The sequence below is a fragment of the Cyrtonyx montezumae genome, unplaced genomic scaffold (genome assembly GCF_038088225.1).
Source record: "Cyrtonyx montezumae isolate F1298 unplaced genomic scaffold, pur_monq_1.0 scaffold_3, whole genome shotgun sequence".
Lineage (NCBI taxonomy): Eukaryota > Metazoa > Chordata > Aves > Galliformes > Odontophoridae > Cyrtonyx > Cyrtonyx montezumae.
Window position 1 is genome coordinate 10,796,879 of NW_027072034.1, and position 16,278 is coordinate 10,813,156.

Here is a 16,278-nt window from a genome sequence, read left to right on the forward strand (position 1 = left end):
GTCTAGTTTCCTACATTAAATAATACAAGATTTTTAGTTAGATGTGTAAAAACCAGTACATAACTAATTACAAAGCCTACATTTTGAGTTTCTGTTCCCTGTGTTCTAGCTTTCTTGTCTTGCCTCTTCTTACATACAGTTCCATTCCACATTAAGACTCTTCATTCTTCATCCCTATGCTCCATGGTATGTAACTTACTAATATTAAAAGAAAAGAATTAGCTTGCTAGTGCTAGGTTTAAAAATTAACCCAGACAATTCTCCACTGTTGTTGTTTTTCACGATTAATTATTGCCCTATCAATGCTATACTACCCACACAGTCTTTATCAGCTGTGTTTTAATTTTCTTCCAAATTACAAATGATAAAAACTGACTAGAAACAAAACCGATATGCCATACTATCATACAATAATTAGATGTACCATCTCTCCAGGAATTTAGGTCTTTACTGACCTTATAGACTTATAGAAACACTTATAGAATCACAGAATCAGAGAATGGGTTGGGTTGGAAGACCGTAAGGATCATCAAGTTCCAACTTCTCCACCCCCGGCAGAGCCACAAACCTCCAGATCTGGTACTAGACTAGGTTGCTCAGGAATCCATTCAACCTGGTCTTGAACACCTCTTGGGATGGATCATCAACAGCCTGTTCCAGCACCTCACCGCTCTGTGAAGAGCCTTCCTCTGACATTTAATCTAAACCTTTCCTCCTTGAGCTTTAAACCATTCCCCTTCGTACTGTTCGTATTGTTCACTGTTCACCCTTGTAAAAAGTTGATTATCCTCCTGTTTATAATCCCCTTTTAAATACTGGAAGGTTGCAATGAGGTATCCTAGCAGCCTTTTCTTCAGGATGAACAAGCTCAGCTCCCTTAGCCTATCTTTGTAGAGGAGGTGCTCCAGCCCTCTGATCATCAGATCACTTAAAAACATAGTGAACAGGAATCATTATGAATGGAAACTGGTCAAATCAGGCAAGAACAGATACAAAGCTTATGATGGGAAAAGATAGTGAGAAACAGTAACTTTGGATAAAGGGAAAACATAACCTCTGTTATCCTTAATTGCACTGTGACATCAAACTGAGACTGGCTTTCATCAAACATTAAACAGTGGCAGGAGTAGTTCTATTTGCTTTCATGTTCTCAGAGTTAGACTATTCAGTTGATTAGGACTGTGCTTGCTTTGTTTTAACTCTGTCTGGTAGAGCATAACAACACTGCAAATACGCAGATAAACTGAGCATACTCTGAGAATCCGTATCAAGATATAACAAACGTAACCATTTTCAGGATAAATAACAGGAAAAATGCTTACTGAAATCTACTTAGTAAAGTCACCAATTTAGACTCTATTCTGTTTTGTTAAACAATAAACCATGTTCATATTGTTAATAATCCACCAGAGGGAGTTCTGTGAATAAAACAAAATAGAAATACTGACAACAAACAGAAACATTTTGAGTAAGTTTACATATGCAAACTTAAAACTTTCATGCTGAAATCTTTAGTCAAGAGTTTAGTAACTAAAGACTAAACTGGTATTTCTGGTATTCCACAACTCTGGCCAAGAGGAGAATGAAGTGCAGCTATTTGTTCCTAAACCCAGTTTTTTTGTGGAATAAGCATTTTCAGTAAGTATTGAAGTATTTAACTGTAAGAGTCAATTGCCAGGCTTTTAGAACAGATGCTGAAGAATATTCTCATGAGTTCCAGTTATAGCACCATCAATGTTAAGTGGCAGATTTCCCAAACATCTTCATCCCACAGAAAAGGCCCAAGAAATATCTACACAATTTTTTACATCTTGCTCTTGGTAATGTTTCCCTTACGGATGACAGTCAAGCTGTATTAATGTAAGTTCAACATTGTAAAATGCTAGCTTTGTAGGTTAATGCTAAGTATGGTTCTAATACAGTGCTGTCTTGAAAAAATAACTCCAGGAGTTGCAAATGAAGATAATACATATGAGGAGCACACAATACACAAAAAGATATAAACAGTCTTAACAGAGTGATTCTGGAAGTACACATTGGTATAATACAGTGTAAGTCCAATGCCTTTAATGAAGTTATGTCAAGTAAAATTAGATGTTTTTGTTGCTATTGCAATCCATTTTAATAGTTGATGTTATAATGACCTCAAAATCAACAAAGGCTATTTCCTTTTAAAAAGTAACAGATCTTTCTTTGGAAGAATGTTTTAACTTCTGAAGTAAGTCAGAAGCAGAAGATTTTCATAATTTTCTTTTATAATATTATGTATTATAAAAATATATATTATGTATATTTTTATATATTTATATATATATATGTATATATATTATTCATAATATTTTTGTAATATTATGTATTATAAATATATATATATATTATAATATTTTTGCCTCCTTGGTCAGAATGTTGTGTATTTTCTCCTCTTATGCTCTAGAAAATATTATTTTTACTTGCTCTACCTTGGGGACAGCAAACTATCCATAACTGACAGCATTTAGCCATTCTGTGGAAAATGTAAAATCTTGTAAACAGAAATAGGTGTTGCATTCATTTCATTGCAGCATTGGTTGTACTTTCAGGAAAGAAGGACTATTTTATGTGGTGATATTAGCTAGTTTCTCAGATACATTTAGAAAATAACAAACTTCTTGGTGAATATGGTCATAGTAGAATTAGACAATTTTCATAAAAATGGATACATATATGTTAATAGTAGAAGAAAAAAAGATTTGGCTTCATATTTCATGGGATTTGATAAAATAATTCTAATTATTTATATTGTTTTGTAATTAGGTGATAAATATAGCAACTTCTATTTAGATGAACTCATCAGGATTTTTACTATTTAAGTCATAATTTACTATCAAAGATGCAAGGTAATAGAATTCCACTTGAATAGTATATCCAGTAATTCAACACCTGCTTATAATGCTATTGCACAAATTGCAAGCACTAATGAAGAAAAGTATTTGCCAAGAAATCCAACAAACGATCATTTTACTGACAGATATTTGCAAAACCCCACTGAATTCATTTCAAGTCCCTGTGAAATTGATGGACGCGACAAGAATATACTATAAGGAAAATAAAATTATAAGAAGCAATGAATGAGAGGGATAAATGAAGAATGAAACAAAAATATTTTAATTTCTAGTAATCACCACTGATTTTTTTCTGCATTATCTTCCTGCCCAGCTTTGTTTTAAAGATTTTAGTTGCATATTCTCTGTGTAGCACGTTTTTCTTACTACTTTGAAATGACAGAGATAAAACATCTGTAGGGGACGTATGTAAACAGAGTAAAGAGAGGAAAACAGAAAGGAGGGAGGGGAAGAAGGGAAGCAGGTGAGAAGGAGAGAGGGCAGGAAGGCAGGAGAAGAAAGAAAAATGGACAGAAGAAAGGATGGAAAAAGAAGAAAGGAATGAAGATAGGGAGAAAGATTAAGTGAAAGGAGTGCCTTATTTTGTATAAGAAATGGAGAGGCAAAATGGAACTATGTAGTTCATTATATATTATTACAACACTTGATCTATCCTTCTCATATATTTTATATGTTGATCACATTTTACATGTTGATCTTACTGTTTTTGTATACAGATAGCATTTCTTTTTCAGAAAGGGTAGCATGTAGAAAACAGTTCCAAAGCAGTTGATAAGCCTTTTAAGAAAGATGATATCATACTGTTTTGATTTTTAAATGATTTTGAAGTATTTTGAAATAATTCTTTTTACACAGCATGCCTTGTTGAAGGCATCATCTGTTACAAAGTCTTTAACAACATTAAGTCTAAATGAGCTCTAAAAATTTAACAGTTTTAAAACATAATATATTATCATTTAAAAAAAATAAGAAAAAAAGAAAAACTTATGTCTGATAAGGAATGTAGGAATGTCAAAGAATATTTTCAGTCAAAATAAGGCATTATGATACTTCTTAGTGGCAAGAAAAAGAATGAGGAACAGTTGTTGAGGGGAGGAGGGGTGGGAGCAAGAGCACCAGACGCAGTGATTCTGCAAAGTTCAATTTAATAACTGAACTAAATCTATGGATAAGCTGTGTTAGGAAAAACTTCACACTCCTACGCATACACACCCACATACAGTTACAGTTACTGAGGCTGGCCCCAACTGTGAGCTGGCATAGTTAAGCCTGGAGGAAATGCAACACTTGCTCCAGCGCAACGTCAAATGCCTGCTCAACAATATCCTCCTTGCCCTGCCCTTCTGGCCCCAATATCTTTTACTAGAGAGATGCCACACAGGCCACCAATCAGATCACTCATGAACCATGTTTGCAGCGATTTCAGGTTTTTTTCTTCTCACTTGCTGTCCCATAGCATGTACCAAGCCTTATCACACTGCCTTTGTTTCCACTGAATTGTCAGCCATGGCTCATTATATTCAGTTGCTCACCCCTGATCAAGGCAAGGTCGTGGTGCTCCCATGACAACACTTCAAACTCCGAAAGATAGCAACACCACAAGAAATGTTCAAAATATGAATAAAATAAAGCATTTAATGAACCAGAATTCAAAGCAATTCTAAGGCTTAGGCTGGAGTAGCATCCCAATGAGATCAAAAGACCCAAATCTCGTCTATTGATCATGATTTTTTTTAAATATAGGTTAAGGAAATGAAAACATGCAATGATCTGTTTTTTCTGGTACCATAAGAAGTATTTATAGATAATGAGTTGTATTTTTTTACCCAGTATCTCCTTATTGTAGTTCTCCAATGCCTGTCTCTATTGCATTGAAAGGCACCTGTACAATGCCGGAAAACTGTTAAGTATTAGTTTCTGAAACTGCTTAACTGTGATAACCTCCACTCTAAATTATTACTTTTAACATTACTGAATGCCTCACAAGAGATATATTTGAGAATCTATCGTCTGTATTCTTGTACGACTGCTTCTTCTTCCCATCTTAGTTAACAGGAAAATGAGCTGTAGGTCCTCCATCATACTGAAAACATTATTGCCAGAAAAAAACAGAACAAATACTCCAACACCTTTTACTCCTCACTGTATCAGACTACCGTTCTATGATTATTAGGCAAAGAATTAACTGCCAGATATGAGGAGTGGCATCTCAGTAAATCTGCGCCAGGGAAGATTTAGATTAGACCTGAGGAAACATTTTTTTTTCTGAAAGAGTGGTCAGGCACTGGAATGGCCTGCCTAGGGAGGTGGTTGAGGCACCATCCCTAGCGCTGTTCAAGAAGCGTTTAGATGAGGTGCTAAGGGATTTGATTTAGTAGTTGGGTAGGGATAGTGATAGGAGGATGGTTGGACTAGATGATCTTGTAGGTCCTTTCCAACCTTATGAACCTATGAACCTATGAAATCAGGATGTGTTCCCACTTTTGAAAAACAAATCAATCCAGAAACAATCTTATCTTGGCTGATCAAAGCATAACATTCAGTACTTAATAAATAATCATAAAATGAGAGTCACAGAATTGCTTGGGTTGGAAGGGACCTTAAAGATCATGAGTTCGACCTCCCTACCATTGGTAAGGACACCTCCCACTAGATCAGACTGCTCAGGGCCTATCCATCCTGTCCTTAAATGCATCTGGGGATGGGACATGCACAATTTCTCTGGGCAGCCTGTTCTAACACAGATCACTCTAAATCCTCTAAATAAAGGATTTCCTCCAAATATCTAAACAAAGTCCCTATTTTTTAGTTTAAAATCATTCCCCCTTGTGCCATTATTATCAAACCACAAGAAGACTTGGCCTCCCTCCTGTTTATAAGCTCCTTTTATGTACTGAAAGGCTGGAATAAGTTCTTAGCGAAGCCTTCGCTGATGAACAAGACAAGTTCCCTCAACTTTTCATCACAGAGGAAGTGCTCCAGCCCTCTGTTGCCTGAGATGTCCATGGAAAGTACTAGTAGATCTTCTTTCTACTTTAAAAGACCTCTGCTGAATTCTAAAGTACTGGAGAAAGTAGATATTGCAATTGCAGGTTACTTCATGCCATGCTTTCTCACTACCCCTGAACTGGAACTTCAGTACAGTTTTTAATGAATTCAGCTGTCAACTTTTAATTTTTTGCTATGCATGCAACCTATGCATTCTAATGTTGTTTCTTGTTGTTTAGGTTTTTTGTTTGTTTGTTTGTTTGTTGTTTTAATTAGCTATTTAACCACTCTTTGATAGCCTTTTGTGAAAACAGAATGTTTATTCTCAATGAAGAATATCTCTCATGAAGGCAAGATATTCGACTGTATGCTACTATGCAGATTCAAAGACTTTGACCTTAAAGCTACAAAATTAACCTGTTTCATGGTTGTTGTTGTTTTTTTTTTTTAATGACAAGATAATACCATAAAATTCACCCATCTTTAAGTGCTTTGTTAGTATGATATTTCTAGTTTTGCATACGTTGTCACAGATCTAACCTAACTGATTTTAGGCATCCACCAATTCTTTTTTATGTTAAAATTCTGCTTGCCCCAGACCACCTCTGTGGACAGTAATTTATGAGTGCTTACAGATCAGTGAGATAAAGTGGGATTATAAATTGATAAATTTTTCACTTAGTTGACTGAGACGTAGATCTGCTGACCTGACAGAAAAGCCATCACCAAATCCACTGAAAAAAAAGTTCTATCAAAATACTTTAGTAGCGCTTTGAAACATACTATTAACATGATGTGATGCTACTGTTGCTACTGAGTATTCAGGTATATGGAGCTTTAAAGACATATTAAACTTATATGTAAGTAATGTAAGAAAGATCATTCAGGTGAGAGTGGAAAGTAGCGCTCTCTGGGAACAACAGAGAATTCTGCCATACCAACATTCATATGTGGTATTTAAGAAGAAAGATGGAAGTTCCTGATGATAAAGGAGTCATCAGATTGTGATTAATGCACAATAAACTATTTGCTTAAGTATTTTCCTGTAGATTTCACAGCATTTTACTAGCAGCAGTTGTCTTTTCTATTTCCTGCTAATTATTTTGTTGTCCATATGCTAGTTCTTGAAATGCTTTTACTTTCCTGTTCTCCTACTGTTTTTAGATGGAGTGGTACTATAACATGCCATGTCACAGCTGCATTAAGGAGAACTTACAAAAATAAGCAGCACACTGTGCTAAGTGCTGATTATTACGTTCAAGCATCTTAAAAATACCAGAAAGGTGAACAGTGATCCACGAAATTTGTAATAAATCACTGAAAAGATGAAAAGAGAAATTGAAATAATGAGACACAATAATAGTTAAATGTCCCAAATTAAAAAAAAAAAAAAAAAAGACCTATTAAAAAAGTAATACTATCAACAGCACTATGTTAATTGCAGATTGTTTTTGTGCATAAAGATCAAATTTTCCATTTTGGTTGAAAGAAGGATAATGAAAAGTATTTGAGGACTCTCATTTGTGTTTGTATTGTTTCAGACTTTCTCACTTCTGCTTGTTGCTAGTACGGCTTAAAGGGATAAAGTAGAGAAAATTGTAAACCTCACAAAATATGTTATATTTCAAAATGTTCAAGATGCACAATATTTTTTACAGAGATAACCTGACATTCATGAGAAAAGAGTGAGATTAATGATTTAGAAACAGTCACAAAGACTCTCAATGATCAGTGACATTTCAGCAAGGTTGTGACACATTTTCTCACTGCTCATATCAGGAACTTGGGAATACAAATATTTTTAAGAATAAATACAGTACATATACAGTATATTATTACATGTACATACATGTACATTATATTTTTATACCAAATATTCCAGATTTTTAATTAGAATCCAGAACGCAAAATGCATAAAAGTAATTATAGCCCTCCAAACACTCTCTCCCCTTGAAAAAAATATAATTAATTGACTGGCAACTATTTTAGTTACAACTATACAGACTTATTCTATATTCCAAGTCAATTGAACTGATCTTATATCCCTAACAAGTCTCAAGGTCTTCTTATAGACATATTTAAATTTCTTTCAGAAATCTCAAAACTAAGCAGTTTTAACAACACTATATCACTTTTAAAACTCCATGCAATCTGCACAATGTTCTTACTACACCAGAAAATGCAAAACTTCTGGTAACGTTGAACTGTTCCTTGTAAATGAAAAATAAATAAATACTGCAATATATTGAAATATTATATTATTAAAGCTACTTTTTTTTTTTTCCTGAATATTTTCCTTAAAACAATTTCTATTTTTTCCTCTGAGTGTTAAGAACATAATATATTGCATTATTAAACAAATACTCATCAGTGATTATTTTTTCTACAGTTTCTTCTGTACTGTAATTTTACACAATATCCTCTTAGGTGGCTGAAGAAATATTTGAATAGGAATTTTAAAGAGGCAAAACCAGAAAACATTAAAAAATGTATGTTGCTGTCTGGAGTCCCTCTGGTTTTCTATAAGAATTATATCCTTAAAAACAAAACAAACCTTATAGATCAAGTTCCTGAACATTTGAACACAGCCTGCACAAATCTTCTGGCAGATTTATGTTTGCTATTTACAGTGCAATTGGGACATTTTGTACAATAATATATTTTGGAAATGTCTGCCTGACAGTGCAAGAAGAAACACAAGAACACAGAATACTTTGAAATTTCAGTGTGTCACTGCTAACTTGTTCCTAGCACATTATCAATAGTTTGTTCCTAATAAAAGTCAACTAAATGTTAGTTCTCGTAATCCCATCTGTTGCATATTGCTTAACAAATAAAAAACAATATTTTTTTTACTCCATGTATCCCTAGTTATTCAACTAAGACCACCAGAAGTGTACAGATGAATTCAGAATAATCCAGATGTGAAGTGACTGCTCAGTGAATGTCTAATTAGGTCAGACTTACTCAACAACATTTTCAGTAGTTTTGTAGAATCATAGTCCTGAACATCTCCAAGGTACAGCTGCACAAGCTCAATTGAATTTGTTCTCCTAGTAATAGAGTATCTATGTGGTTGAATAATAATAATGTACATCATTAGATTTGAATATTTTCCAGCTTGTGTCTGCTGCCTCCTGCTCTATAATGCTGTACTTCCAATGCCATATTCTCTCCACACACCAATCAGGTAGATGCAGACAGCAGGAAGGTTTTCCTTATCTTTCTTTTATCTACATTGAACAGACTCATCTCCCTCAGACTTCACTATTATGCTCTATGTTTCAGAGCCCAACCAGTTTGTTGGTGAGTTCTGCTGTATTCATTCAAGTGTATTAATACCTTTCTTGTATTGAGGAACTCAAAACTGCACACAGCCCATCATAGGTAGCCTCAGAACTTCCAAGCAGAGAAAAATGATCTCCTCTTTCAACTTGCTTTCCTAACATATCCCCCAACTCTTGGCATTTCTTGATGTTAGAGTGTAATTTCTGGCTCATGTTCAAACTGTGGTCCACCAGAACCCTCAGATCATTTTTTGCAGAGCTGCTTCCTGGACAGTTGCTCACCAGTCTGAATTGGTGCACAGGATCATTTGTCTACAGGTATCAGGACTTCAGGTGGTTCCTATTAACTCATTCATCTAGCTTGCCTACATCCCTCTGAATAGTAGTCCCACCCCAAACACCTTGATCATCTGCCCCATATTTTGATGGCATCTGGAAACTTGCCCATCCTATAATCTAGGCCATTAATGAAGATGACAAACGGTATTAAACACAAAAGTGAGTGATTCCTGAGGAATGTCACTGGTTGCATGCTTCAGGATAAGCTGCTGTAAGTGGAACTAGATAGGAAAAGCTTTGCGTATCAGTCCTTCCCCTCACCACATCAAGAAGTTTTAGCTGTGAAATTCTGTGGCTTACATAATAAATATAACTAATAACATCATCATTGAAGTTCTTCACCATAAAAGATCATTTAAAGAATGTGCATATGGCACATATTACATAAATGAAATTGTTGTTCCATCTGCAGTATAATCAAAATACTTCATGAGTTAAAGGGTCTTTACAGAGTCTAAATATGTCACTGAGATTACTTACATGCTTATAATTACATTTAAATGATGTTTTGCTGCACTGAGAATAATGACCCTTACAGTATGAAGCACAGAACTGTAGCTAAGAAAGACTGAACACCTTCTGCATCCAATTCATTCACAAGCACTTGAAAACATTCTCCATCTCCTAGTCTCAGAACTGTAACATATGTTCAGGTCCTTAATAAATCTAATATTTTAACAAGGTTACAGACACATCAATCGCTTTATTCGTATACATTCTTCCGCTCACGGAGTTTTTACTTTTGAATGTCCTCCTACTCAGAGCCTCGAAGTAATTTGAAGTTTTTCCAAGTTTATGTTTAGCAATTAACCTTCAAGTATGGCAAAATAAAAACATGGTAAAAAACTCTATCACCTTAGTATTCAAACTGCAGTTTCAAGATGAAATAAGATCACTTGGCTTTCACTAAAATTTCTTCACAGTTAGGCCACTGACAGATAAAAAATCTCTAAGTACAAGGAATATCAATTTTCCATCTGAAACTTTGGGCTTCAGTAAAATGACATAATACTGAGATGAAGAGAGTGGTAACATAACCTGGAATGTCAAATTCTAAATTTCCAAGCATTATCTACATGTCATAGCATAGGAAGAACCATGTTGCTCACTGCAAGATTAAGCAGGTTGCACTAGAAATTCTTTCTTTAGGAATGTCCTATGTTTTAAAATGAAAAGTCAATTGTGTTTAAAACACAAATTAAAACCATTAACATTTACTAATATAGATAAGTAACTGTTATAAGAAGAACTATTATCAGGTCACAGTTTATTAAATTAACAAGGACTGTTCAAATATTTTCCTCTCCCAAGATTTATTGATGTAGAAAAGTAGTTGTGAAAAGAGCCAGTAGTACCTTAAGGCCACAGAGTTTATTAAATTAGCCTGATCTATTACAACATTTCAAAAGTAAAAATCAAATAGAATAAATGATAGAAAGTCATATATTCTAAACAGAATTTTAAATTCAGTTGCCATCGTAATTTCTATTTTACAAAAAGACAGATAATATATTACAGCTCTAATTTCTGACAAGTCTGACAAATTTGACAAGTTGATACATTGCTAATTTTAGAAGTATATCATCGCTTCACATGCTGTCACCAGAAATTAGAAGAATGAAAAACTCTCATTAAAAATGTTTGGTAGAAGAATGAAGTTGCTTTAGCTCATTGATATTTTCCACTTTGCTGGTTTGTTTCTTTAAATAGGCATCACACACAGAGGTCGCTGTAATGTCATGTAACTCAATAACAGATTAGGAAACTCTAGTTTTAAGACATATGGCTTTGCAGATTGAAAACTTACTGAAAATGATGCGGCAGTAAAAACCCAGATTGTCATTTAGAGGTACAGAAGTCTTAAATCAAGACAGACATGGGTGTCTGTGCTGCAAAATATGCTACAAGATTCAATTAAAAAAAAAAAAAAAAGTAAGGCAATTTCACACCTCAGACATAAAATTGCTCACAGTAAATCTGATGTGTTTCAAAAACGGTATCAATGAGACCATGCAAACTTTGCCCTTATTTTAAACATGTTCAGAAGCTTTAATTTAAAATGTGACTGTTCAAGATCCACTTACAGATACAACAAGGATTGCAAAGACAGAAGTCTCCAAATTTAATTGTTCACAAATGTTTTATTCCATGTTAAGAAATAGATATTTGCATTTTGAAAAAAAAAAGAAAAAGTTTGTCAGCATTGAATTAAATCTGAAAATACTGAGTCAACTATGCAAATAAAAATAATCTGTTGAGGTTTCTTTACATTTGATGGTTGAAAGGAACTAAATTATTGTCAAATGTGACAAATATAACAGAAATTACAGGTCGCTCCAAAAGTAATGTCCTCTATCTATTCCTATGGAAAGTAAAATAGATGCAAAGAGCACAGTAATGCTAATCAATAAAGCCAATTCTCAGCCGCAGAACACTATTTTTCAACATAGCCACCACCATTAGCTATGCATTTTTGCTAGTGATGAAGAAAAGCCTGCATGCCATGTTCATAAAAATCTGCAAGGTTATTTGGAAGATGGTGGGTATTTCAGGTCGCCACTGATGAAATACACCATCCACCACCTCACTGTGCTCACATCCACTGCTTGATCTCATAAATGTTCAGCAACTGTGGATGAATGTCAAAGGGTACATTTCTTTCTACATGGAGGAATTCAATTCCACCCCTTTGCTTAATATACACTTGCAGGTCAGACACCATTTTGTCAGACTGCTATCTGTTGCACAGCAACAAATACATTGGAATATTGGCAGGAAGCTTCGGCCTTTACTGCCATGCCACCACTAATGGTGGCACAATCTACTTCTAATGCTCTAATGTCATGGGCCAACATGATAAACAAATCTAGTTGGTGGATGAAAACTTTATGTTGTTTGTCAGGAATGACACAGTCACAGGGAGTAATGCTAAGGTTCAGGAATCTTAAATGAGTATCTCAATTGGGGTTGAGAGCTGAAGACATGGTCTTTTATTCTCTTTTTAAATAGACCAATTGATATTTACTTTCAACAATTATACCTCCGAATTATTAAACATTTGATAGTACAAACCAGTCTATAAAACTATTTGATAAACTTTGTCTTAGTCCCTATTCCTAAAAGGAATGTAGAATTATTGTTACTTTGAGCTTTTTGTCTCAAAACCTTCATCACAAATACTTCTAGTCATGCCTAGATGTATTTTTGTATAGAAATACCATAAGCTCTGTAAAAAAAAAAAATGGTTTGTGATTTTACAAGAATTGGCTAGATGAATGATGAGGTCAAAAATAATTTCCTGTGTTTAATTTAGGGTAGGTATCTTTTTAATTGCAAAGAAGACAAAAGGTTTATAATCTCAGTCATTATCTTTTTTTTTTTTAATTACTTTAGTCATATGAATACTTACTTAACTTTTTTATTTTTTTAAAAAGCTTTTGTTTTGAAAATTAGCCTCATAGAACTTTCAAATCAATTATAATTTCCTATTCACTGAAATATTATTAAAATAATGCTGAAGATCCAGAAAGAAACTCGATATTTCTAAAAACTGAAAAAAGCACTGCAGAAAAAAAAATATTATTTCACTTTTTAGAAGTCTTTAGAATTCTCTCAAATGCTGTTCAGCCTTCTCGCTCTTGCTCACAAATTTTGTCCTTACAAATTTATCACAGGCACTAGTGTTCTAACACTTTCACTATTTATATGAGAAATAATTTGAGTTAATATTTTAGACAATTGGCTAAGGAAAGTTAACTTAGTCTCTTGTGTTTTTGCTGAGAAAAAATATTATTCCTTACAAAGCAGGAACTCACAATTTACAGCTTCATTTATTAATCCATTATATGGCCTTCATTCCAGAAGCTTCTTAATCTATTTACTTTATATAGCTTTCAGAGAAATGTAAATTTCTACAAGCCAGCTAGCACAATATGTCAGAACTAAAGGGATGTTATTACTTTGTATAAATGAGAAAAGAGCTTTTGAATGCTACCATGGAAGTGAAGTCACCATGAAGCCTCAATTTGCAAACTTAAAGAAAACACTTTGAAGAGCTTGAAAAGAAAGGGCTTTTAAGTTCTCATGAGAGCACAACAGCCTTTTTAAACAACAGCATTTACTCATTATTTTTTAAAGACAGCTTCTAATAGGCACTGCCTATGACAGAATTAGTTTATTGACAAAACTACCCTGACCATACTTTCAGAACTGCTCTCATTATAGTCCATACTATTTCCTTGGAGCATGTGGAAAAAATAATGCTTTTTGTCACCTCAATGACTATGTATCTGCTCCTTGCTCTTCTCACCACTTTCTTACTCTTTCTTCATGTCACAAAACTTTTGCTTACTGATCTTCCATCCACTTCTCCCAGTGCACCTACTCAACACTCTGCAAGTTTTCTCTGATTACACATGCATGTGGAACAAATAATCCTTTTTTCCTTATGTAGATTTAATCTGATCTAGAATGCCATAGTCAAGATAGGCAGTAAAACCCCACAACATTCATCCACATTCTTTAAAAGAAAAGATTAAATGAAATAGATATCGCAAAATCACAGAATTGTTTGAGTTGGAAGATCCTTAAAGGTCATCTGTTCCAACTCTCCTGCAATCAACAGGAACACCTACAGCTCCATCAGGCTCCTCTGAGCCCAGTCTAGCCCATCCTTGAATGTCTCCAATGACAGGGCATCCACCACCTCTTTGGGCAGCCTGTTTCAGTGCCTCACCACCCTCATTGAGAAAAACTTTTTCCTTACATACAATCTAAATTTTCCCTGTTAGTTTGACACCATTTCCCCTTACCCTATCACAGAAGACCCTGCTAGAGTCTGTCCCCATATGAACTCACTAAATAGTAGTGAGTAGTAATGTAGTAACATCATGCCTATGAAAATATCATGCCCTGTTAAGATAGACTTTTATGACTATCATTTCAATAAGTTGGAAGTTAAACGACATAAGGAATAAATATTTTTATATCACAATTGAATAGTTGTGTATTTTTGTCATTTTTGAAAAGATAGAGTATGACTATCATGCATGCTCTCACGTGTAATTGAAGTCACCTCTGAGTTTATATATTAATTACAACTGACTACCTTTTTTATCTACCAAATTTTGTTGGCAGTCTTCCCATCGCATAAAATTCAGATTTTAAACCTGAACATTAAAACCTGTACTATACTATATAATATATCTAATATTTTAGACATTGGCACAGATCTTTGTTATCCATCAACTATTTTTGAATCACCAGTCTTCAAATGCACAACAGTGTTTAATTTTAAACTGTTATGCCCCCCAGAAAATTGCAAAATGATTTTAAAGAATCATGAGAACACTGTAAAAAGCAAAATCTTAGCAAAATCTTTCCCCATTTGTTTGCTTTTTGTCACTGCTTATCATATTGTTTTCATTCCACAGTAATTAAAAAAGCCCACACCAAACCCAACCTACTGAGAAAAAAATTGCTAAAAAGGTTGAAATTATTCTTACAGACTCACACCTGTTCACTTTTTATCACAATCTAATTCTAAAGAAGCTCAGATGAAATCTGCTCTGACAGCTTATTTCCCTCCACATACAGCAGAAGGTTAAACACACTAGAGTTGACTCGGAAGACTAGCTTTATATGTCTAAAGACAGAGCTAATTAAAACTAGCCAAAGACAAAGCTTCATGTGTATAAAACAGATATAACTTACTTGCTGATGGAACAAAAAGACAGTTAAACCTATGAACTACAGTATGGTATCAGTTAAGCAAAAGCAAAATAAAGATGTAAATGCTGGACAAGTGAAGATTTGCTAAAATCTGGTATATTACTTTAATAATAATTTCAGTCTAGACCTTAAGGGACCATTATTTCTCAGAAATGAGAGGTAATATACTCTTTATATAAGCTTAATTTCATGAGCCAGATGTTTTTAATTTTGTCAAACTATGCAGAATTAAATGGCTACAGATATAATTTACTTTCTGAATAAGTAACATATCTTTGCTCCATTGATTCTGATTAATTTTAATGTCATACAAGTTCTGCTAGGTATAATTACAAAAAAAATTAAAATATTGCCAGAGAAAATTCACCACTGAATTTCTGTTTATTCAATCCTGGATTCAAGTCTGTCTTAATCGACTGCAAAGATGAATAAAAGGAGGGATAATGGTTGAGAAACCTAACTAAATAACTTGATATTGCATTGAAGTACAATGACAATTACAAATCTTCCCTAAAGCACAACAAAAGGAATAGTAATAAAAAAAAAAGTGACTTACAGACACTTCTTACTGTTATCAACTGTGTATAAACACGAATTTAATTAAGTCATATACTCTTCTGACTCGGCATATAGTGCATTCATTACAGAAAGCAAGCTCTCGTAACTTAAAGCATCAAAAGTGCCACTTGTAAAACAAAGTACGAGGCGAGTACAGAAGGATTTCAAGCACAAAATTAGCAAGATATTTTTACTCAGAGAAGATAAAGAGGATTCACATGATCACAATTTAGATATTCTAAAATTGCCTTACCATAGTGTAGTTGTGAGCCACCTTCATGAGCTCTGTGCATCCTTGTGCATCAGCAAAAGCACGTATTCCCAAACAGTTGGATGGGTGCAAAAGCTTCATTAGAAAATGGCAGCAAACCTCTACTACTTGTGGGAGCTGGAGGAGGCAGGCAGCTGCCAGAAGATTTTCAATAGTGTCCTCTTTCAATTCCAGGCAGCCTGAAAAAAAGAATTGATAACAAATGCATCCTCGGTTTTAAAAA

At 34.1% G+C, this 16,278-nt stretch overlaps 1 protein-coding gene across 2 annotated transcripts in view; it reads right to left on the reverse strand.

The window, feature by feature from the left end:
• KLHL1 (kelch like family member 1) overlaps nucleotides 1–16,278 on the reverse strand; it is a 178,307-nt gene that overhangs the window by 75,706 nt on the left and 86,323 nt on the right. For both annotated transcript variants that reach the window (XM_065744026.1, XM_065744025.1), the window contains one exon: nucleotides 16,038–16,234. In XM_065744026.1, the coding sequence (XP_065600098.1) occupies nucleotides 16,038–16,234 (197 nt within the window). The remainder of the gene's footprint in view (nucleotides 1–16,037; nucleotides 16,235–16,278) is intronic.